General features: G+C 38.1%; 3 protein-coding genes across 3 annotated transcripts in view; 1 reads left to right on the top strand and 2 right to left on the bottom strand.

Annotated features, from left to right (window-relative positions):
• The window catches only part of LOC149647376 (uncharacterized), a 198,749-nt gene that overhangs the window by 106,336 nt on the left and 67,194 nt on the right, over positions 1-25,219 (top strand). The gene's annotated exons all lie outside the window — the stretch shown is intronic.
• Positions 11,001-13,404, bottom strand: LOC149647387 (uncharacterized). The gene is made up of 3 exons (XM_089849738.1): positions 12,967-13,404; positions 11,937-12,002; positions 11,001-11,879 (listed from the first exon to the last, which is right to left on the bottom strand). Exons 1-3 carry the CDS (start codon positions 12,976-12,978, stop codon positions 11,394-11,396), a joined length of 564 nt encoding a protein of 187 aa, XP_089705864.1. The 5' UTR covers positions 12,979-13,404; the 3' UTR covers positions 11,001-11,393.
• LOC149647386 (nucleolar protein 9-like) lies at positions 18,089-24,708 on the bottom strand. Its single transcript, XM_089850240.1, has 9 exons — positions 23,665-24,708; positions 22,868-23,317; positions 22,358-22,453; positions 21,400-21,535; positions 20,433-20,625; positions 19,674-19,802; positions 19,156-19,335; positions 18,539-18,682; positions 18,089-18,410 (listed from the first exon to the last, which is right to left on the bottom strand). Exons 1-9 carry the CDS (start codon positions 24,020-24,022, stop codon positions 18,102-18,104), a joined length of 1,995 nt encoding a protein of 664 aa, XP_089706366.1. The 5' UTR covers positions 24,023-24,708; the 3' UTR covers positions 18,089-18,101.

Genomic DNA, 25,219 nt, shown 5'->3' with positions numbered 1-25,219 from the left:
TTAATTAACGCATTTTTCTGAATCGAGAATAAGAGAAATTAAAAAAAAGCTTATTTAGGCCTATAACGAATGAGAAATTGACTCGTAAATTCTTATATTATCCTGACCTGAATGAAACTGAAGTAAGCAGAGTTTGTCGTCAGCAAAGGCTTCGCATTGAGAAAGTGAAATACATCGTCGATGGTATCGAAAGGAAGTGCGTCCGATTTTCTAGAAAACTGTGACGTCATTTCCGAAGATACGAACACCAATAGAACGAAAGACGCCAGACTCCACAAGACAGAAAGAAATCGAGACACTCCGTTGCAATTCAAACTTTGTGGACCTGAGAATGAAATTGATTTAAGTTTTGAAATGAGTTTATCGTTACTCTAGAAGTTCTTACTCGTTCCCAGAAGGCATTGCAACAGAAACATGAAGGGCAGTTCCGATTTCCCATTCACGTATTTAGAGTTAAATTTCCCCGTCATGTAAATCAGCAGAGCGACACCGATGAACAAAACAACTATCTAGATATATTAAATATAAACACATAAGTCAACTGCTTTAACATAAATTTATAAACCAAACGAAAAATATTTTTGCAGAGAATTTTCAGTTTAATCCTGTTTACTGTTACTTCAGGAAAGTATATCTTGACGTCTGATTACAATTTTTTGTGGAAGTTAGGAAAGACAATTAAGTTACCCATTTATTAACAACAGAAAAAATGTCGTTTTCATTTGATTGGTTTGCTCCGAATAATATTTGGGTTCTCGAAATGAAAAATTGGTGCGAAGATGGAAAGGCATTGAAACGATCAGTGGTTAATGCCAAAGGAGATATTGAAAAATCTCCCTCCTGTGTATTGAAAACGTTACCACGATTATTATTATTGAAAGAAGTTGACCAAGAACTAACTCTTATTACTAAAAGACTCGCATTCTAAACAAATTTTCCATTGTTAAGTGAAAATTAACCACCTTATAAGGCTCATAGCTACTTATTTTCGAATCAACTACGCCCTAATTTATGTTCACAAAAATTGAACATAAAATGGCAAAGTGTGCTTTAAAACCAAACCATGTAATTTCGTTCTATTGAAGCTAAAGCCATGTTAACATGTTCTTAGTATCGAGAATGAATTCTTGGTTCAGAATTTATTTGGAGTTATACATTTCTTTCGAGCATTCCTAGAAGTCCGTTCCAAGAATTATTAACTTTCGCTCCCAAAAACTGATCAGTATTCGGAATAAGAGTAACGCTAATAATCATTCCTTGATTGCTGTTATTACACAAAATTTAAAAGCAGACTAATAACGTAACGCTTAATTACTTGATATTGTCGAGTGTTTGTAGAACATGCAGAAATTTAATCATGTAGCCAGTTTTCTCTCCTTGTTCATTCGAAAAAACAAATGGCGAAAACTGAAAAGAAAGATGGCCCAAGAGCCTTAATAGTAGGAACATCGTTATCTATTTAATTAACACATTATTAAAAATAAAAAAATTCAAAGACCCTAAAAAAATCAGAAGTGTCCGACCCCACAGATAAAAATTCAAAAGTATCCGACCCCACAGATAGAGAGGTACCATCCCTCTCATCCCCGACACTTTAGAGATAAACTAAAGCCAGCGACCCGGGTTCAATTCCCGGGTGCGATGTGAAAACATCTTAATTAAAATAAAATCTCTAACCGAGCTCAGTTACACCTATTGGTGGTTTGAGGTACTATAGAGTTCCTTTTAAGCTAAAATCTAACGATAACGATAGCGAAAACTCCGGCCACTACCACTACTACTACTAAGGCTCGGGGCAAACTAAGAGCCACATCGTATAGGCCTACTACGATGTGGCTAAAAATACAACGTACTCATCTGAAGTGTATGTAAAACAACGGCCGAACATAATTTAGTGCATTATTGTATTATTTCAAAGAAGACCTCGCGATTGGACTAGTAGCATCATCTTTGAACAGTAGCATAAGTTTATAAGATATGTTCCATAAGTATGTCACTACCTCTACTTCGTAATGCTAGAGGTTTAATGAGAGCTAGTTCAAGAACGACGCGAGAATTGACTACACTCGGTTTTGCAGTCCATCCTCCTATTTAGTCTATACTAAGCCTTTGATAGCGCCTCACCAGGCGTCGCTTTACGAGAATCTATGACGTTTTGCCTACGTCACTTCATGACAAGATCTCATTAACGAGTGACACACTTATGGAACATATCTTATAAACTTATGACAGTAGCAAATCATGAAATGCTTTAATCTTACTGCAATGTAGGGTGCTTTGTAGTGTTTTGCTGTTTCGTCGTGCATTATAGTGATTTGTTAATTTCTCAATTGTACTCGTTGGAGAACCCTTTGCAAAAAAAATTAAATGTAATAGAATGTGTTTTGGTCCCTTCTCAAGGTACGCCGTTCTTCATAGGAATTCCGTGCAGTATTTTTTATTGCGTGAAGAATTTAACTTGTGGGGATCGATTCTCGCGCAACGCCAGCGACCACGCGAATAATGTGAAAAATTGCTACGAAACCACTTTGCCCGTTGATTTTATTTTTCGGGTTTTCGTTTTATTATGTCACTCTTAATTTAGGGCATGAGTGAATATTGAAACCCGTTGAAACCATAAAAGTAATATTAAAGTTTTCTAAAGTAGAGAAGGCATCAGAGCAGGGATAATGGTCCTACCTTCCTTGAGAGGAAAATCTTATTTCGGGATCGATGACGTGTCGAACTCGAGTCGTTAGTTGCTAAGCAACCACTTTCTAGTGTCGCAATAATTATTGACGCGTGTATTTTACATTTAAATTTTACTTACTTCAATCAAGAACGAATTCAGGATACTATAAGAACGTTGAAACAAGGCAATGATGGCAACATAAAGTCATACTTTTCATAATATGAGGGAGGGGCCTATATTTTTGGGAATATTCTAGCGCCCTCAAGAGTCTAGACTATCATTCATTTATTTCGCGTTTCCGAGTTCCGACAGTAACGGAGCCGGGTGTGGCGCACTCCTGTAAGCCAAACTTCTGGGCGGCGAAGTTTGAGGGAATAAGTCACATGTCGGTGATCCCACCCTATAGGTGCCGACTGCCCCGTGTCCGCCGGAGGTGACTTGACCCCCACACTCCATCCGTCACCTCGCAAGTAAACCTCATTTCCTTCCCTGCTTACACACATATTGAAACCTGATGAATCGCATCCTTGCCGAGGACCCATGGACCCAATTTGCATTAAAACCTCTCAAAAAATAAAACCGGAAAATGGAGTCTCCCAGCTCTAGGAGTGTTGGAGTCGGTGTTAATTTAAGAACAAAACTGTTAAAATAGTTAATGATGAACTGATATATTTAAAAAGAGTTGGTTTTGAACTCTTTACTATACTTAGATGAGTTCTCTGTTTTTCAATGTACTTGGTGCAGTTATGAAAGAAATATTTCCGAAATGGCAAACGTATTAAGCATATTTTCAAAAACTCATTTATTTGGGTTCGTTCTCAAGTTGGCGCTCGCTAGTAGATGTTTAACTGCAGTACCATTTGATTGTGAGTTTAAATTAAATTCTCCCATTCCGAGTGCACCCACGCGAAGAATTAAACTCTTGGCGTGTTTCACCTTATTTTCCGAGCCTACGAGGCTTACTTTCAATTTGTGGCATGAGCGAATATAATAGGCCTACCCTTTCGAAACTTTTTACTTCAGTTCTAATGGTAAAAGAACAGCTATAATGGCTATAGATTAGTTGGGTTGTCGATGATAAAGTTCTTGTTGTTTGGCGACATCTTATGGTTGCCGTGGAAATGATGTTCTCATGTTAGCTAGAAGTGCAAAAATTCCTTTAATAAATGTACCCCTAGAACTATAATAATCGGTATCATTTTAAAAAGCTAAGCATAAACGTTTCATAATTTTTGGTCATAAAAAATCACTTAATATATTGGGAGGATATTCTTTATTCAAAGTACTTTTTACCTCTCCGTGTGACGTAGTCCAGGAGAGGTTCTGTAACGGCCGTGTCTGTCTGTGTGTCTGTCTGTCTGTGTGTGTGTCTGTCTGTCCGTTGTTACACCCACGTGACCGCGTTCGCAGTTTGCGTATCGGAGCAAACGTGTTCGCCATTTCCGAACTGCTTTCACAGTCACGGAAATGGCTCCTCTACTTGAGTTCTCACACCACCAATCTTCTGGTCTTTGTCCATACCACACGGACACTAGTCTGTTCTTACTGGCTGCTAATCACCACCATCTTCTGGTCTTCGTCCATTCCACGTGGACACCAGTCTGTACATACTGGCTTCTAATCACCACCATCTTCTGTTCTTTGTCAATCCCACATTGACACCCGTCTGCACTTACACTGCCTTCTAACACCACCATCCACTGGTCTTCCGTCTATTCCACATAGACACCAATCTGTATCATTGGCTTCTACTCCATTATCATCGTTTGGTTTTAGGATATACGCGGCGATCAGCTAGGGTTACGAGAAACGTCTAGCCTCCCTAAGGTAGGATCGCTACCAAAGGTTTTCGCATTTGCGGTTATTCCTTACTATTATAATGGAAACGAATCGTATATATACCCCAAAATTTGAAGAAAGCGGGAAGAGGGGTACCCTTCACTTTAAACGTCAATATTAGCAAAGTTTGAGAAGATAATAAGTATAACTTTATTTTAAACGATTTAACTATTATTAATGTTAATTATTGAAGATTAAAATAATTAAAAATAATTATATTTATTTAAATATTAAAGATAAACCTCTCGTGCAAAGAGAGAGATTATCATTGCCTCCTATATCTACCAAGGCCCGTGCATGCGATATATTTCCTTCATTGCCTCCTATATCTATCAAGGCCCGTGCATTGTGATATATTTCATTCATTGCATAAACATAAGCGAGATTGTTTTGGGAAAAAAATACTGCTTCCACTAATGCGTTTATACTCCTTGTTACTGTTGTATAGAGTAATCATGATAAAAGCTTAAAAAATTACTAGAGGACAGACCTTTTTTATCCTCATTCAAAAATATTTTTTGGTGCTAGAAAGCTTTAAAAAATCCAAACGGTTAGGCATTGGTAAAAAAGACAAATGATATTTTTCAAATCTTATGAGATAACGCCCACCTAGTTGAAAATTGCCGTTTTTTATCCGCCGGAGCCATTCCTTATGAGAATTTCGATGCTAGTAGGTTGTCAATTAAACTACCGGTATATTATTGTTGTTGGAAATTGGATATTAAGTCAAATTAAGTGGTTGTAAAGAGCCAGCAGGTTTTTGCCACTTCTTTTTGTGAGTATTTGATTTTTATATGTAAAATGGAGGAAGATAATGTTGAGAGTAAGGATGAAATGCGGAAGCGCAAAGGTCGACGTTTTCATTGGATACTTAAGGTTATATAATCTTCTCGACACGGAGAGGTAATATTTTGGTTTTCCCGACTTGTAGTGATATAAATAGTCCAATACAAGACACCGGAGAGACTATATACGCCACTACACCCCAGTTTGACTAACGTGTCTTGTTTAGCCCATTTCTTGATTCTTTCCCCGTTTTTTCACTCTCTTAACTTCTAATCACTTGAGTTGAAGGACGTATATGAAATTCTTGTTTTGTGTATGAATTTGTGTGGTGGACCATGAAGCTACCTAATTTCATCTATTAACTTGTGCAAGCTTAGTTAAAAATATTTAGTATACCTGAGAATGGTCTTAAAGTGATTTTTTTATTTGATCGTATGCTTCTGTTGGCACTGCACTGGCCAGCTAGTACATGCCAGTCAAACTGACGTGTCATGTTTACCCCATTTCATGTTCATTTGAACATTTCCCATTTTTCACTCTCCGAACTTGTAATCACTGTAGTTGAGGACCTTATAGAACATTCTTGTTCTTGTATGAACTTGTGTGGTGGACCGTGAAGCGGCCGAATTTCTTCTATTAACTTGTGCAGTAAATAATAACATTGTGTGTCAAGAAGCGATTTTTTAGGTGATGGATATGCTGTTGTATACACTACATCTTTTTTGCTATGTTTTAAGTACTTTTTAAAGGATTAATATCGAAGTAAAAACTCCGGTAAGCTAAGACGCTACCATGTTAACTTTCAACATGTGAACGTATATTTCGAGAACGAGAGTGACGAGGGACGCGGAGAATCCGAAGAGACAAACGCGAAAAATGACCATGAAAGCGGAGGTTCACGGGTAGTTGAGCGGTTTTCAAAAGAGCGTTTTGGAATAAAGCGGTGCCCAAAACAGCGGTTTGCAAAACCGCGTGGAAGCAAAACCGCGGTTGCTGTTTCCGCGTTTCTCAATACAGCGCTATTTCCCAAAACAGCGGTTGCTGTTTCCGCGTTTCTCAATATAGCGCTATTTTCCCAACCAGCGGTTTAGCACTACAGCGTTTCATAACCGTTTGCGATCCTCAGGTTATGGACTGGTTCGCGGAATATATTTTGGAAAAGGTGGCAGCAAATTAATAAGAGTATATCTTGGAAAAGGTAGCAGCTAATTAATAGGAAAATATTTTGGAAAAGGTGGCAGCTAAATAATTGTAAAATATTTTGGAAAAGGTGGTAGGTAATTAATAGGAGAATATTTTGGAAATGGGGGCAGCTAATTAATAGGAGAATATTTTGGAAAAGGTGGCAGCTAACTATTAGGAGGATATTTTGGAAAAGGTGGCAGCTAATTATTAGGAGGATATTTTGGAAAAGGTGGTAGGTAATTAATAGGAGAATATTTTGGAAAAGGTGGCAGCTAATTATTAGGAGGATATTTTGGAAAAGGTGGCAGCTAATTATTAGGAGGATATTTTGGAAAAGGTGGTAGGTAATTAATAGGAGAATATTTTGGAAAAGGTGGCAGCTAATTAATGGGAGAATATTTTGGAAAAGGTGGCAGCTAATTAATAGGAGAATATTTTGGAAAAGGTGGCAGCTAAGAGGAGAATATTTTGGAAAATGTGGCAGCTAATTATTAGGAGGATATTTTGGAAAAGGTGGTAGGTAATTAATAGGAGAATATTTTGGAAAAGGTGGCAGCTAATTATTAGGAGGATATTTTGGAAAAGGTGGCAGCTAAGAGGAGAATATTTTGGAAAATGTGGCAGCTAATTAATAGGAGAATATTTTGGAAAAGGTGGCAGCTAAGAGGAGAATATTTTGGAAAATGTGGCAGCTAATCAATATCAGAATATTTTGGAAAAGGTGGCAGCTAATTAATAGACGGATATTTTGGATAAGGTGGAAGGTAATTTATAGGAGTTCAAATAACCCAAACATTAAAACGCATTAACACACTAGACCACGAAACTGTTTGTTTGACAACCATTAAAATTCAAACCTAAACCTGAAATCAATACTAATTAGAGCTTGGCATTATCCATCCGTTATCCGTAAATAAGTGAATAATCGATTATTTATGGATAAATGTTGTGGACATAATTCGATTTAATATACAACTTCTGTTGATAATTCTGGATTATGGATAAAATAACGTGGATAATGGATAGATAATGCTGAGCTCTAATACTTATTCCTTCAACAATACGAAACAACGCTCAAGATATAAACGCTGTAATCAAAATGCGCTAAAACGAGAAATGGCTATAATGACAAACGCGTTTATGAAAAAGCCATTTTGGACAATGCTGTTTTGATAACACGCCCAATCGATAACATACCGAAAGGCGGAGACGTTGATGACGACGAACGCATCAGGGGTTTCCGATTTCTGACAGGGATGCAATTCGTTCACCAAAGACGGGTTCAGATCCTTCAAGCAATCGCCCTCGGTCAATTGGCGCAACCTGACAAATACGCTGAAATAAACTCAGCCATATACATACAACATCGAAGGGACACTAACCTTCTGTTGATGGTCGTGATCAATGTTTGCGAAATATTTTTCTTGAAAAACAACGTCACGTAGTTTATCGCTAAAGGCTGGCTTAGTTTCATTTTGCAACTTCCTGTCTTTGCGTACCGGGTCTTGATTATATTCCATTGTAGTATATCCCCATTAATTATAAATTTTTCTCGATTTTCAATTCCTGAATGAATATCTTCGTTTTCTGTCAAAGTGCCGTATGTCTGGTAACACAAATCTGGGTTCGCATCTGCTCGTTTTATTACTTCCGCATATGCCTTGTTAATCAACGCATTTTGCTACATCGAAAATTAATGAAATAAAATATAATAAAAAAAACACTATTATAAACCGAATGAGAAAGTGTCGTGTAATTCTTATATTAACCTGACCTGAATGAAACTTGTAAATCCCGAGTTTTTTACCAGCAAAGACTTCGCATTAGGAAAGTGAAATACATCATCGATGGTGTCGAAGGGAAGTGCTTCCGATTTGCTCGAAAACTGTGACGTCATTTCCGACGATACGAAAACCAATAGAACGAAAGACGCCAGACTCCACGAGACCGAAAGAAAACGAGAGACTCCGTTGCAATTGAAACTTTGGGGACCTGAGAAAGAAATAGATTTTAAGTTCTGAAACGAGTATATCGTTGCTCTAGAAGTTCTTACGCGTTCCCAGAAGGCATTGCAACAAAAACATGAAGGGCAGTTCAGATTTGACTTTGCCATATTTAGAGTTTATTTTCCCCGTCATGTAAATCAGCAGAACGACACCAACGGACCCCGCAATTATCTGGATGTATTAAATATAAACACATAAATCAACTGCTTCAAACCAAAACGAAACATATTTTTGCATATTCGAATTAATCTACAATAGAAAGCTTTTATCTGTACACTTTAGGAAAGGATTACAATTTTTATGGAAATTAAGAAAGACAAGTTACCCATTTATTGACAACAGAGAAAATATCGTTTTCATTTGATTGGTTGGTTCCGAATAATATATGGGATCTCGAAATCAAAATTGTGTGCGAAGATGGAAAGGAATTGAAACGGTCAGTGGTTAATACCAATGGAGATATTGCAAAATCTCCCTCCTGTGTATTGAAAAGTTTTGATCAATAATTAATGAAAGAAGATGACCAAGAACTAATTCGTATTCCTATAAGAATATGGTAAGACTCTGATTCTAAACGAATCCTCCCATCTTACGTGACAATTAATCTCCGTACATGACTTTTGAATCAACTCTGCTCTAATTATTTCCACGAAAATTTTACATTAAAATGACAAAGTGTGCTAATTACTTTCTATCAGTCTTACAAAGAAATCATGAAATGTCGCTACAAAGTACGCGTGTGGATTGCATTAGCATCTAAAGCCTTTATAACATATTCTTAATTTGTATTGAGAATGAATTCTTGGTACAGAAAATATTTGAAATTGTACATTTCTCTCGAGCGTTCCTAGAAGACCATTCCACGAATTATTAACTTTCGTTCCCCAAAACTCATCAGCATTCGGTATAAGAGTAACGCTGAAAAACATTCCCACCTTTGCGGTTATTTCGCAAAACAGAAAAGCAAACCACTATAACGTTACGCTTCGTTACTTGATATTGTCGAGTGTTTGTAGAACATGCAGGAATTTAATCATGTAGCCAGTTACTTCTCCTTGTTCATTCAAAAAAACAAATGGCGATAACTGCATGGTGAAAAATATAAGGTACTGTACTTAGCTGATCTGTATTAATCCTTGCGATTGAACTAATTACATTATCTTTGAACAGTAGTAAATCATGAAATGCTTTAAACTTACTGCAATGAAGGGTGCTCTGTAGTATTTTGGTGTTTCCTCTTGCATTATTATTGCTTTTCAATTTCTTAATTGTAGTCGACGCAGTCTCGTAGGAGAACCAGTTGCAAAATAATGAATGTATTCAGGTATTTTGGGGATCGCCATTCGCACAACGCGAAAAGTTGGACGGAAATCTTGTGTAAATCCTTTGCGTGTTTGAACTTATTTTCCTAGCTTTCGCTTTGGTATGTTTCTTTTAATTTGTGGAATGAGTTGTTGAAACGTTAAGATGGAATTAGAGCCGGGATAATGGTCCTAACTTTCTTTAGACGAAAATCTTATTTTGGGATCGCTGACGTATTGACTGTTGTTGTCGTTCGTTGCTAAGCAACTAGTTTTTAGTATCGTGGGTAGTTTTAAGACTGCGCTGAACGATGGAATTGTTTTACAAAAAAAAATATAGTTTAGCAGTCGCAACAAGCGAGGACTCTCTAACCATCTTGAAGGCACTTATACTTCAAGCTTTTTCGGTTGCACTAAGTAACAAAGTATTTTACAATTGAATACTTCTGTTAAAGAGCTTGTATGTCTTCGTTTGTTGTCGACTCAATGTTTCGTAAATTAGTTTTCACTTTTTCATTCTAGTCGGTGCAGTTATGTATGTGAAATATTTTATCAAATACTTATCTTTTTCAGTTCTTCCTCAAGCAGGCCCTCACTAGGCCTAGTAGATGTTTAACTGCAGTATTATTTTGATTTTGAGTTTAAATTAGCTTGCGTGGATCGATTCGTCCATACCGAGTGCGCCCAGGAAAACAATTAAAAAGCGCAGTCATAGGAAACATTTTTGCGTGTTTCACCTTATTTTCCGAGCCTTTGTGGGGTTGCTTTTAATTTGTGGCATGAGTGAACATTATACCCTTTCGAACCTTTAAACGTTGTTTACTTCAGTTCTGAAGGAAACAGAGCAGAAATAATGGATTTACATTTCTCGGGTTGTCGATGATGAAGTTCGAGTTTTGTAGCAAAATCTTATCGATTTCGCTGAATCAAGATAAAATAATCTCTTTTGCCAGCTTGAAGTCAATAAAATATCTTTGACAAATATATTACAATAATATGCAGTATCCTATGGATAAACTATGCCTAAAAGTTTCATCATAGTTTATTATAAACGAAAAATCATTTTATATTTGGGAAGAAATTCTTTATTCAAAATACTTTTAGCGATATAAATAGTCCAATACACCGGGAGGTATTTGTTATACAACAAAACATGAACATTCGAAGAATTAGTTAATTTAGCCTTTAAATACGTATAAGAGTCCAGAAAAGTCATTTCACCCTAAAATGCGCGTTAGCTTTGGGTTCCAACAACCGAGAGTAAAGTCAGATCAGAACTGAGTTGAACCATCCATAAGTTTGTCCTAAATTCGTCCGTAAGTTTCAAAACGTTGGTTACTGAGAGCTTGCAATTGAAGATTACCACCATCGGATACATTGCTGTCATGGTTTTAGTAGAAGCTGCATTGTTGATCCGACTTCATGGATTGTTCCTCTACTGGGATGAAGCATGTTGTATTCCTCCGCGAGCTCTCAGTAAAGCATTGTTAAGTGTCGTACTTATGAACGCAATTATTTCAAACTTATGATGGATACGATTCTAGTTAGTCGCGTTTATACAGAAGGTGAAAGTCAATTAGAATTAAGTTCATTGAGAATCGGGGTTTATCGTCGAACGATGTATTCGTAAGGAGAACCGGATTCGAGTACTCTGTAGCCGGAACTGGCGCGGGGAACCGAGATGACTCTGTACCCGCTGGTGGGCGCTACGGCGATGGGGCGTTCGATGATGATGGGTTGAGGGGCGGGCCTCAAGTAGACGGGACGAGGGGCGGGGCGAGCGACGATGACGCGTCTGACTGGTTGAACGGGTTGAACAACAGCGACTGGAGCTGGGGCCGGACTGTTGACTTGTTGCACATTGACGTCAGCGGGGGCGCTGCTCTCGACACCGGGTTCGTTCGAAACGACGGTGGCGCGGTATCCCAATTCATCGGCGATGTAATCAACTTGACGGGAACGTCCGTCTGGGTCGCTGATGCTGTAGCTTCCGGTGACGCGACCGGCTCCGTCACCTTGGGATCGATGCGAAGAAACTCCACCATCTTCACCGACGTTTCGGTACTCGAAGGCGTATGGTTGCGGAGGTTCCTGAAACAAAAACGGTCACTCGCGATTCTCTTGGCAGCTGCAAAGAGGTGTACTTACAGCTGGTGCCGACAAAAGTTGGGCGTTGATGGCCGCTACACACACCAAGGCGAAGACGGCTAGAATCTGTTTAATTGAATTTGTTTTTGTTACTTTAGCGAAATTGTTATTATCATGCCATTTTTCCATTGGCATTTTACACGGAGTAGTTTTAGGGGAGAATCTGAACTGGTCGAAGTAATTTGAGGTTAACTTCTCATTAACTAAAATTTCGAAAGGATTTTACGGGATGCACAATGGATTTTAAATTAATTTATAATTTTTGGTTGTGTTGGGGCACGCCTACGAAAAACATCTTCGAGATCAGAGACCCAAGGTCAGGAGGATCACAAATAACTGAGCTACCTCGTTACATTTTACCCCAGATTATTTGAAGGTGTGGGAGTTAGAGACCACGCTTACATTGTGCAAATAACAAGGTCAATTAGTAGCGTAACCAAATAACAGTAACATTCCCAAATATATCTACATAAAAACTGAAAATTCTACCAACAACTTGCCCTACTTCGGACAGGCTTTAAGAGTTACGAATTTTTGATGCATTTTAATTATAATCGAATCGAGATAGAACACGATTAATCGATTAAATCGCAAACCCATCTACAGAAAATCTTCCTATCAAATGCTCTGGCTAATGTTCGATTTAGATTGAAATTAATCGCCTTTTTTTGTTAACCGAATAAATTTAAAACATTTATTAATGATTTTACTAACATTAAAAATTTTTTGAAATTTTCTTTTCAAGCTAATTACGACTAAAGTGAATATGAGATTTACCATTCGAATTAAATAATCTGAATAATGTTCGATTTTTATTTAAAAAAAAATCAACTAATTTTAATCGATTCAACCCTTTATGGAATGGACGATTACTCGAATAATTTAAATCATATCTCGCTCTTCCATTTTAATCGAGTCTTAAATTAACTCTTTTCACTGAATACAATTAACAATTAACCCTAGTAAAGACAAGTACAAGCTAAGACAAGTCAGTACTTATCTTTTAACTCGTAACTGAGAAGATACTTACTTGAGAAGTCATGTTGTTGCTGCGAGTACTTGTTTCTTCGACTTTGTCAGAAAGTGAAAGTTGAAGTGATGATCTCGAAGAGAGGCGAATCCCTTTTATACGAAATCCTCCTCATTAATTTCGAGAGCATTTTTTGTGAACCTGAGACACTGGTTACGAAGATTCCGCACTCCGATAAAATCCACCGCGTATAGAGACAGAGAAAGACATAAAAAATACAAGAATTGAGAAAGAAAGTAACACCAACGCCTTCAGCCAATAAGATAGATAGATACAAGCGTAAAGAACATATCCGCCACAAGTATGACATGCACTCGAATGAAATACCGTCAGTTACGGTACAAAGTTATCGAAGTTGCTAGTACAAATAAGTGATATTAGGAATACATTGATTTCATCGACTTGGAATCTTTAACTTTCCGCGAGTTTCTGCTTGAACTAAAGGGGAGGAGATGTAGAAAGCGTCACCCTTGACGTCACGCCTAATGTATTTGAACTTAGAAGCAAAGTGGCATTGAAGTATCAGCCTATCCCGAAAGTAAACAAGTTATCTTCGCGTTCTGTGAACGAGTAAATCTAGGGTGAATAGCCAATGAAACGCGAGGAAGGAGAGGCGATTGGCTTAGCAAAGTTTTAAGCCCTTCCCCTTACTTTCAATCAGATGGGGTCTATGGTCTCTTGAAGATTCCAAGTAGAAGAAATCTATGTATTCCTTATATGACATATAGAAACTTATTACTTTTTTCAATCAAAACTAACACCAAGTGGTAATATATTATGGTGGTTTCAGTTTCCCTTGACACGTTTTCTAGTAAAAATCCAGCCTATGAACAACGTGTTAAAGACGTAACCATCATTTCTTATGAGATTTTGAGTTACGGTAAACAATGTAAAGTACCGTATACTTATTGCTACGAAGTTACTTATGATTGAAGGAGCTCGTAACACGGTTTTTCCGGAACTGTCACCGCTTTGGGCTGGAGAAGATATAACGTTCAAATCAAGTCAGGGAAACCACTTCGCCCAAAGGGTTTGGGCAATGAAAAAAATTAAACGCGACAATGTGTGTCATGTAGTCAGTGGGGTGTCCACGAGGGGTAATATACCACGAAACGTTTGAATCAATTACTGTTCATCATAATTAAATCGCTGACTTCGGGTATAGTTAACACCCAAGTTTTTAATATAGCCCGTTCAATCTAAATCAGGAGTTTGAAGTTAATGGATCTTTTGTTCGTACCAAGTTAACATGTGAGGTATTGTTCAAAATGATCACATTGAACAACTTGTACATTACCAGCTTGCCACACTCCTACCTTCAAAAGTACACTTGTACCATATGCAGGCTTATTATCGCTCTTAGATTGGAAGCTATTAGAATCGTCTAAACAAGATGGGCAGGCTGATATGTCTTACTCCCCACGTGTTCCAATTTCCTTGTTCTAGGGAACAATGTTTGGGGACCCGTACCTCCGAAACTAATTGTTTTACACCCCATGTTCTTTGACACTTTTCTCTCAGTCTGACCCAAATAACACGCTCTATAAGTTATGACATACTTATCAGAAGCAACATGTATATTGCAAGGTGTGACAAAGGTTAGCTTGTGAAATAACCTTATCATTCAGATATTTCATGGCTATTTTTATTGTAGGGTCTACACAGTAACGGCTATTATTGCTATTATATTAAGTTTGAAACCTTCAGTCTTCAGGAGCGTATTACCCCTCGGAGTATTGGGTTTTAATTTAAAAAAAAAACTGTTTGCATTCACCGGCGGCGAGATGATTCTGATCTATATCTTTCTTTGACTCTTATAAATTAGAGGCCCCTATTCTTCCGACACGAAAACCCGCTCTCCACCCCCCCCCTTCTCCCCGTCCGCCTGCAAAACCGTCAAATGAAATATTACCGCTTTCGATAACACAAATGTACAATGTGAACGGAGACACTAGTGGGAAACATCTTCAAGGAAATCTTGCGCAATACATAACCCTTTTTAAGGAACACTTAAATGAAAATAATTATAATAATAAGCATTTTCGATGTAACTAAAGGCCCTTTCAGACGATACAAGTTTTTGACTCATTTATATGAGTCAACTTCAGTTGAGGAAACTACTTGAGTAGTCTGAACAGAAGCTTTACAAGTTGAACGACCAAATTAAAAATTGATCACTTACATAACTTTTTGACCCATCTAGTTGAGTCAAAAGTTGCATCGTATGAAAAGGCCTTCAGAGGGAAAGACACGGGGATAGAACTCCGCCTTCCATCTCACTTTTTGGCGCCTGCGCTGTAGGTTTTTGTGTCGTGAGAGTGCGCTATACTGTGTCCCAATACTTAGGGTTTTCTACCCGTTTTTCACATCTAAAAGGTCAATAGGGAGTGGGCAAAGGGGTGAAAATCTCCCCTACTAAGCATCGGACCCTCACTCTGTGAAGTTTTCCGCCATTTTGGTGGAAAGGGGAGGAGCCATTTTAAGCCACACCTCTCTGAATCCTATAGAGTAATATCTTTTACATATATGGCAACGTCATAACCCTCTTTCTCTTATCTTAGTGATATCCCCCCTTCCGAAGGCAAATAGTATTCTCTAATACAAAGTTGCCTTCAACGAAGGGGATACACAGTTCACTCCCCCTCTCTACCGATATTACTCTATTGGATTACGTAGACCTTATTTTGAACAATACTATTAGCAAAAGAAAATAGAAGAGAGTAAAATACTTGGTTCAAAATTTATCTTTAGCCCTGCTTTCTACCCCCCCCCCTAAAATTTCAAGTAGCCAATCAGGGGGCTAGAGGTTTTCTCTTGCAATAAGCTGCAGTAACTAGACTCCCAGCAACAGTGAGCCGTGAATTATTTGTTGCTCAATAATAGGCCTATTAAGATTGTGTTTGGGCCAAACCATTAGCCGATCGGGCTATTCATTTTGATACGTTTAAGTAGCCTTTGAATGGAAAGGTTGAGGTTGAAGTTAAATATTAATGTTCGAGCAACTTTTGTAATCAGCTTTTTGAAAATATTTCCCTCCGGCCAAGATTATTTATCTGAATGGAAATTAATTTTAAAGAACCGTATTTTTTTTTTAATTTAATGAAATATTTCAATATGTGGAGCGATCGACTACGTTTACTCTCCTTTTTCATAATTGCAATTTAAAGCGATAGTCTTTACTAAGTAAGAAGTGGTTAGGAACGTTAATGTTCATTTATTCATTTAGTAGCTGAGACACCTGGTGTTTTCCGGGTGTTTTAATTGGCTTAATGCCGGCAAGTGTTTCCTGCCTATGTACCACAATAATGCACTTTTCTATTGGTTGCTAGCAAACTACCACCATGGAATAGTATCACATTAGACATAGATGCATTTGCTGCAATTTTAAAGGGATTTTCGTTCCCAATCCAAGAAAATTACTCCATAGAAAATGCCAATGAAAACTCTTTCACCCCCTCAATATTAAATATAAATGCTCATGATCTTTATTGTTTTTAAATAACTAACATTCTTACAACATTTAATTTTAATTGGGTGATTATCCTTTGATTGAAATGTTACGGGGTCTAAAATAGGACCAACTTAATTAACATCGTCTTAAGGGGGTAAGAGAGGTTCACCTCCGTTCCAACCTTGAGAAGAACTTACCAAATCACTTAAATGAATAGTGTGTTTCAAATATCAACAATGCAGTTTTGGTTCAACTTGAAAAGTAACGAATTGTGACAAAATGTCATAGAACAATTTAGACTCAATATCGTTCAATGAACACCCTTACCCCTTAAATTATGCTAGACATTTCATAAACACTCTGCATAAAGCAAAACCAAACAGAAATTGTTTAGAATACAGTTTTCTGAAATCCGAGGAATAAAATATCACATGTAAATTAAGATGTGTCATATATTTTGGTAAGCTCTGTTTTACATGAATTGATGAATTGTGCCGATTGAACACTGACTGAATAGTACAAGCCGAGGAGTTTATTTTTCGGCGTCGTAAAACTATCGGCGTTAAATGTATGTATAGTTTCTTGGTGTTAGATTCGGAATTGCGCGGAGTGACCTCCGGCCTACGTGGCCGCCTTTTCTTCGTTATATAGCTCGTTAAAAAACGAAAACGGAAGATCCAGATCTCTCAAGGAGGGTAACATTTTTTTTTATCTCGTAGAGATTAGAAAAAAAAGTTTTTTTTTAAAAAAAAAACCCGAAGAAAAAAGTAATTTGTAAAGTAATATAAAAAGTGGAAAAGTGAATCTGTCATTTGTTACGAGGAGTTTCCCGCAACCATAAAAAACCTAACACCGTTACGCCCACCCTAGAAGTAAATTAGAGAATGCAGAAGTTTATTACTGCCAGCTTGGCGAGGGAAGTATACCGTAGAATTAATTTAGAGAATGCAGAAGGTTATTACTGTTAACTTGGCGAGGGAAGAATTAATTTAGAGAATGCAGAAGGTTATTACTGTTAACTTGGCGAGGGAAGAATTAATTTAGAGAATGCAGAAAGTTATTACTGTTAACTCGGCGTGGGAAGTATGCCGTAGAAATAATTTTGAGAATGCATTAGTTTATTACTGTTAACTTACCAAGGGAAGTATGCCGTAGAAATACTTTAGAGAATGCATTAGTTTATTGCTGTGAACTTGGCGAGGGAAGTATGTATGGTGTATAAGTTCTTCCATAAGTTCACAAGATATGTCCCTTAAGTTTGTCCAGGGATTGATTTAATTTTAGAAGTAGGAATGGAGAACAGATCGGTAATGTGGGCGCGCGTCATTAAGAAAGAAGACAGAGAGTAAAGGGGAATTACGTCAGCAACGTCATCAAAACGTAGTTTAAAACTGAGCCAATAAGATAATTTAAACTTTTCGTTCGTGTTGGAGGGAGGGGCGAGTCTATACTGGGGGGGCTATGAGTCGGACTGAAGTAAATACTAACCGTTCTCCATTCCTACTTCTAAAATTAAATCTATCCCTGGTTTGTCACTGGTTACAAACTGGAGCTTGTCATGAAGTGACGTAAGTAAACCTATAATATTATGATAGAATACGTCCTTAGCCTTCATCTAAGTAACAAATACACGCTGGATCTCAGAACACAAAAGAATAGACAGACAAAATACAAATTGATCATTTTATTCAATTTCTTTTTTAATTTTCTTTAAGGGAGGTTGGTACAAATCACATCCGTTATTGGAACTATAATTTCGTTTCTTGGTGAGCAAACTTTGAGCCATTTCCCAGTCTTGATGCTTGCTCGTGTAATTGTGCAAATCGAACTCCTGGTACAAGGGCCAACCAAAAGTGTCCGATTTTAGAACTTCGGCCGACATCGATAATTCTTGAGCTATTACTCTTTTGGACTTTATTGAAGCGTTCTTCCAAATAAGACGCAAACATTCGCTCCCGTGCATTTTCGTCGCTAAATCGCTGACTAAAAATGGCTGAAATAGTTTTACGTTACGTTATTGGTCGGAGGTGCAAATGTCAAGTAATCCGTTAAATCTCAAACTTATCAACCTCCGACAGCGTTTGATTTAAGCTAATGTAAATTTAAAGAGACACGGTTTACCTTGAGTGTCGTGATTAGGCGATCTTCGTCTTCATCAATGAAAAATGGACATTTGAAAATGGCCTCGTAAATAGGATAGGACGTATTCCAGCGGGCCATTTGGATAAGACACTTTTCGGGCATGCTCAATAGGCTCTTCAAAATCTACCGCAATTACAGTTTACCATATGTTAATAAGATATGTTCCATAAGCATGACACTAACTACACTTCGTAATGCTCAAGAACGACAAACGAGAATTGAAGCCCTACACTCGGTTTTAGTCTGTACTAAGCCTTTGACAGCGCCTCACCAGGCGTCGCTTTACCCTGAATCTATGACGTTTCACCGAGGGGGTAGACACTTGAGAACTCAGGTGTACAATGTCTTGCACTCAATGTACTGTCAAAGCTGAACTCTGAGTTCCGATGGTTTTGAACTCAATGCACTGTCAAAGCTGAACTCTTCTGAACTCAGGTGTACACAGATATCCAGAGCGTCTACCCCCTCGCGTTTCACCTACGTCACTTCGTGACAAGCTCTCAGTAACCATTGACAAACTTATAGAACATATCTTATGAACTTATGTTTTACTTATGAAGAAAACTAGCCTAAAAACTGAATTGAAACAAACTTACCTTGAGTGGTTTTTTGAACTGCAACATGTACTGAACAATTTGAGCTCCCGCATTAACAACAATCAATTGCGAAACATTCCGCTTGTGAAATAGTTCCCAGTTTTGCATATTTATAATTAAAGGGGCGATATCATTCCGCCGTTCTTCCGGATCGTGGCATTGCAATAATTGCATCATTGCCTTGTAAAAATTTTGAACAAATATGGCTTGTTAATCCTCGAAAGGGTTCGTAAAGCAGCTGTCTGCTTCTTTCAAAAACCGTGACGTCAAATCAATTATGAGGTAATAGGGCCGAGGATAAGGGGGGATGCGTAATCTGAGAGTCATCGGCGCGCGCTAACTGCGGAACAGCTTAGGTCCAGTGAGACGCGAGAAAATGGGTGTGGAATACTCGGAAAAATGGCGGACGGTCTACGACACGCGAATTACGTAGACCGCCCGCCATTTTTCCGAGTATTCTTCCTCCATTCTAAATAATTACTAAGAAATTCGTTAATGAATTTTTTAAGTATAATTACTTCGGTAAATTCTTTCTGGCAACACTTGAGATTTTTGCACATTAAGGCCAGCTTGCTGAAAACCGTGAAAGACCGTTGCTCCAAAATTTCTCCAAAGTTTGGCGCCATTATGTCGAAAATCTTCGTTAGCTACGTTGCGACAAAATTACTACATCAATTTATGAATATAATAGGTACAAAACTACGGAATTTTATTAGAGTTATAGGGCCGTGTTTCGAGTTAGTAACGATTTTTGGTCGCACCAAATTATTAGATCAAAATCCAAGTGCACGAATGTTTTTTTATATAAATTCCTGAAATGCTTAAAGTAAATTTCGGATCCTGGGGCTGCCCTAACATTGCTGGCTCATCTTCTACACCCCAATTTAATCGTTGCAAAAGGTAGGGCTAATCAGAACTCGTTTACGATTGCGAAGCTAAAACTACCAGGCCTTTGCCAAACTTAGCGGGCCAATGAACTCCCCCCTCGACCAGGGGCGTGCCAACACGAAGCAAAATTTTCTACTAGAGCGGGGGCAAAATGTCTGCCTAATATTAAAGTCCCATAGAGTTGAGCGAGCGGGGACCTTCGTAGTTGGCACGCCCTTGCAGCCTCGACTAAGGGAGCATCTAGTGCCAAGTGCCGATTCTTTAAATTAAACTGCAGCCGAAATTCGCTTCAAATGCAGTAGAAAACATTACCTCGTATAGGAAGCGTATGGGTATTTGGATAGTTTGTTAGTAAAGCTAGGTATGACGAAGGCAAATTGGTAACTTACTTCCTCTCTGCTGTTGCAAGTGGTGATGATTTTTTGAGCAATGTAATTGCCCCTAGAATTGGCGCACATCTGGGCGAATTGTTTCTCAAAATGGTTTCTCCACAACCATAGTCGAGTTTCTTCACTAGCAACTTCCACCATCCTCTCGACAACAAACGAGGCGTTTTCGTGGTGGAAAACTGCAGAAATTGCACTTGGGCAAAAGCGTACATCGGAGTTATTGCCAAAATGGATCTCTTGAACCATAAGTTTATTATAGGATGTGTTACATAAGTATGACCTATACAGTTCGTAATGCTAGAGACTTACAGCTAGAGCTAGTTCTAGGGAGAACGACAAGCGAGAGAGAATTGACTACACTCGGTTAATTTTACAGTTCATCTAGTCCTAAATAGTCTGTGTACAAGGCGTCGCTTGAAAAGAATCAATGGCCTACCTAGGTTAATTCATGACGAGCTCCAATTTGTAACCAGTGACAAACTTATGCGAACATATCTTATGAACGTATGCTTGAACTAAATGAACGATATTTGCCGAACACCGAATGTTATGGCTGACGGAAGTAATAGCCCCTTCGAAAAAGTTTTGAAAAAATGTTGATTATGTTCTTAATCTGAGTCAGTTCAGTTCTTCCTACAAACAGGAAGTAGTTTCCCCGCATAGCCTAGTTCAAAACCTAGATATGACGTTTTTTAGCTCCAAGTACGCATGCGCGAAGAACTTAAACAACAAGATACACAAGGCAGTCAAACTTTTTGGAAGGGGCTATTAGTGTACTAAAATGTTGAACTATGAAACTTGAAGGGTGTACAATATATCTTACCAGGAATAGGCCTACATAGATTTTTTTCTACTTGTAATCTTTAACTGGTCATTTTTCGGGATTGTATTAAAGGGGAGTGGGTGTAGAAACCGTCATTATTGACGTCATGCATAACGTATTTAGTAATAGCGATTTTAGTCTTACTCTGTTTCGGGCTTGGTGGTAAAGGTGGCATTGGCAATTTTCTTGGTTAATCGGGAATTCAACTTGCTCTTAGTCCCTTTCAAAATCAATAGAAGAATTTGAATGACGGGCGCGCTGCTTTCTGACGTCACCATTTCTGTCAGCGGAAGAAAGGCACCGTATTGGTGGTCATTTAAGTAGCTTTTAATACAGGGTTTCCCAAAGTTTTCATAGTTGAGTGTTCACATCTTTTGCCCGATTATACGATGCGATTTATGGTCCATTTTGATTGGAAAATGTTCAAAGTTATGGTTTATTTAAGGGTTTTAAGGATGGCCCCTTAATTAGCATTGCGCTTTCGGATTCCTTACTTAAATTTCTAAGGGGTCATCCGTAAAACTTGCAATGTTCATAACTTGTTTACAGTCATGGAACATTTTCGACTCGTAGAATTCCCACCATTTTTGGAACCCCTTTTTATACTGTATAATCTAAGCCTTGCCTATGAAGGGATGTGCACGCTAAACGTGTGGCTTGTTATCGCGTGATGCGTGTCTCTTTACAATGCATAAAGGGGTTTGACACATCTTTCCACGTCATATGTATTTGTAGGCCTTTAATGACTATAAAACTACCACGTGGTACACTCTTAAACTGTTTTTTCGGTATTACGTCTATTTGTTGTATGATCCCTAATTAGGATTTTAAAGTCTCACGACTAGAAATGTGTTGGCAATTTGAATTTACCGTCGTAACTTACCTATAATTTACCAAATACCGCCGTAAATTACCGTAATTTTACAATGGTAAAGTACCATGGCAAATTACAGTAATATTACAATGGTAATATACTGGTTAAGTACCATGGTAAATTACCAGTTTCCAAATTTAAGGACTGGAAAGACTGTCGTAGCTACTAACATTTTGTAATTGTATGGGGTCTAAGGGGGGCGGGGTCTGGGGTCAAAAAGGCTCTTACCTGTTAGTTTATCACTTGTCATGATGCTCTTAGTAAACTTATTGAACAATTTTACAAAAGACTCTGGAATAGCGTTCCACCATTTACTCTTTCGATCTGGGAATTACAAGAATAACAACAGTCTGTTAAAAATTAAATAACAATCCACCTTCTTCCCGATGAGTCTGCCGAGGCTTAACGCCCGTTTTTAGTTTTTTACAATATATTTTCGACTCAGAAGCAGACGACGCCTTATTTTATACCAGATATACCTATAGAGTGCTGTCAGAAGCGCCGGTGTGACGTCACCCATGCTGTTTTCCCATAAAGAAAAAACGGTAACTGTCATGGCCGCCCATTGCTAAAGGCAGACTCGTGACGTTTAACCTTGGATCTGACGTCACAACTGACAGCACTCTATTTAAATCGCGTGATAAGCCGAACGCGAGCTTAATCTAAACCTATAAATGGAACACGCAAAATGTTTCGGAAAATCCCGGAGCAGAAAATGCAATAAGCGAAAGTCAATACCTAGATTTTGCGTCTGCATGAATTTCTTGACGTTCCGAATGATATCCGGTTCGCAACTTCTCCCGCAAAGAACCAACACGAGTGTACGTATCACGTACGTGCTGTTTGTTTCGTGAAGTATGAAGTCTTCTAGATTCTCCAAACAGAATTCGGCGATTCGCGTTACCCAGTTTTCAAAATACGCGTAATCATCTTGGGAAAGTTTCAGTTCAGTGCGGGTTTGGATCATGCGCAAAGAGAAGACTAGAAGGGCCTGAGTGACGTGTGTGGCACCCAGATCGACGCAAATCACGTACAAGTCTTTGGTGTAATGTTCCATGAATCTGCGTACTAGAGACACGTTTTTAGCCTTCGAAAATGTCTGGACTAAACATTGACCGCCGATTTTCGTTGTCGATACGAAGTACTCGTGACCATGGATTTGTTGCAGAATGTTACAATGGATTGTTTCTGCGGGAAAATTGCGTAATGGGAGTTTGAATAAAAACCCTGCCAGCCAGCCGGCCGGAGTCAGACCATTACTTTTGCGCTCCATACCGCGCGCAAAAGTAAAAACGTCGATTTGATTTTTATTTTAATTTTTTTTTAATTTTCCACAACTTATTTTAATTTTCCACAACTTATTTTAATTTCCACATTTAACGTCTAGACAAATTACTAAGCCCTAGTAGTTCTATTTCAAGCCCTGGTTTAAATCTTAACATTTTGAACTCCATATGGTCATGGTGACATTTTTAAAAGTGATTTTAAAGGTTCTGTTCGCTCTAACATCTCAATGAAAGTAAACTTTAACATACCTTGTAGTTCTTCATCCTCGTTTGCGTAAAGTAACTGCTCAATAGCGCATGATAATAATTTTTTGGCTCTGTGACTTAGTGATGGAAGTGTTTCATCGTCCCTGACAACTTGAATGGGGAATTCTAGCCCTAGCTGTTCAGTTAAATCGTTGCTATCATATTTTTCTGGGGGTTTTTGGAATGACCTTTTCTTTTTTTGTTGTTTTTTTCGTCTCTTTTTACGTAATTCTTTGTAACCACCTTCTCTAACCCATTGTTTTCTGAGCAGTTTCTTCTGTTCCTTGCTTATGACATCGCTTGTTTGAGAAATGTTATCATCATTTGGCACTTCGCTCTTAATAACTACCGACTCGTCCATTTTTAATTTTATTTAATCCAATTAATTCAGCAAACAAACATTATCAGCCTTAATTAGCGGCAAACTGACGGGAGGGGGGAGAGGCGGTTTGGTTTTTCGACACGACACGTGCTTTTTACAGCAGATTCAGTAGCAGACGACACGCGCAGTTAAAAGTCTTGGCCGGCACCAGTCTGGGTCCTGGGAGCACGGCTGGGAGTATGAAATAGCAGTGCACTTCCTCTGGTCCAAAAACAGTTTATTAATTGATTGGACTAGTTTTTTTAACTCCTCGGGACCAGTTTAATAATTGCAAATCTATAGGAGAACAAAGGCTGAACCACACTCCACAAGGGATCGTAACTCATTCTCTGTCTTATCCCATCTTAAAGATCCCCATCATCCCCGGTTTTATAGCAGACGATTGGTAACATGGTTTCGTTCAGGGCTCTACATAAGGATATTTTTTTTAGTAGTCAGCCTGACTAGTGAGCCCCCCTATCCCAATTTTTTTTAGTAGTCACTGACTAGTGAGACGCATGGTTTACGAATATTTGGGACATTTTTTTTACTAGTCAAGTTGACTAGTGAACCCCAGATTTCGATTTATTTTAGTAGTCAAGGCATTTTTCTTGACTAGTGCATTATGTAGAGCCCTGGTTTCGTTTGTTTACAGTTACACCGCGTTACCGCGAGTTTAAATTTATCACAAACAATTAACGTTTAAGTTTAATTAAAGATAAAGTTAAATAATTTGATTAACATTTAAATGTTTCAAACTGGATCTTTTAAAATAGTGTAAGCATTATACAAGGGAAATGTATCATTGTGAAAGACAGGCCAATGAAATAAGGTGGGAGTTCTGTCCAATGAAAGCGCGCCTTTCAATTCAAAACACGGAACGTATTACAAATGAAAGTTTTGCAATTATATTTTTGAGAAATTATATGACCAAACACGTGAACGCGCGCATCACGGTCAGTCAGTCAGTTAGGACTTTGCTTTGATTTATATTATTATATATTATTATTATATTATATATTATATTATATGTTATATTTATATATTATTTATATTGCGTTGGGTATAGAGTGCTGTCAGTTGTGACGTCAGATCCAAGGTTAAACGTCACGAGTCTGCCTTTAGCAATGAGCGGCCATGACAGTTACCGTTTTTTCTTTATGGGAAAACAGCATGGGTGACGTCACACCGGCGCTT

The sequence above is a fragment of the Phalangium opilio genome, unplaced genomic scaffold (genome assembly GCF_054372755.1).
Source record: "Phalangium opilio isolate 3A_F unplaced genomic scaffold, DU_Popi_V2 ptg000089l_1, whole genome shotgun sequence".
NCBI lineage: Eukaryota > Metazoa > Arthropoda > Arachnida > Opiliones > Phalangiidae > Phalangium > Phalangium opilio.
The sequence above is the reverse complement of the archived record's forward strand: the minus strand, read 5'-3'. Positions and strand labels throughout refer to the sequence as shown.

What these genes read in the sequence shown, in the direction of transcription:
- LOC149647386 (XM_089850240.1), bottom strand. Translation starts at nt 24,022, where the DNA reads ATGGACGAGTCGGTAGTTATTAAGAGCGAAGTGCCAAATGATGATAAC. An exon ending in GACAAGTGATAAACTAACAG is followed by an intron (nt 21,536 to 22,357) that starts GTAAGAGCCTTT and finishes TTCCGCTGACAG; the next exon opens with AAATGGTGACGTCAGAAAGC. An exon ending in GCCTAATCACGACACTCAAG is followed by an intron (nt 18,411 to 18,538) that starts GTAAACCGTGTC and finishes AAACTATTTCAG; the next exon opens with CCATTTTTAGTCAGCGATTT.
- LOC149647387 (XM_089849738.1), bottom strand. An exon ending in AACTTTTGTCGGCACCAGCT is followed by an intron (nt 11,880 to 11,936) that starts GTAAGTACACCT and finishes TTTTTGTTTCAG; the next exon opens with GAACCTCCGCAACCATACGC.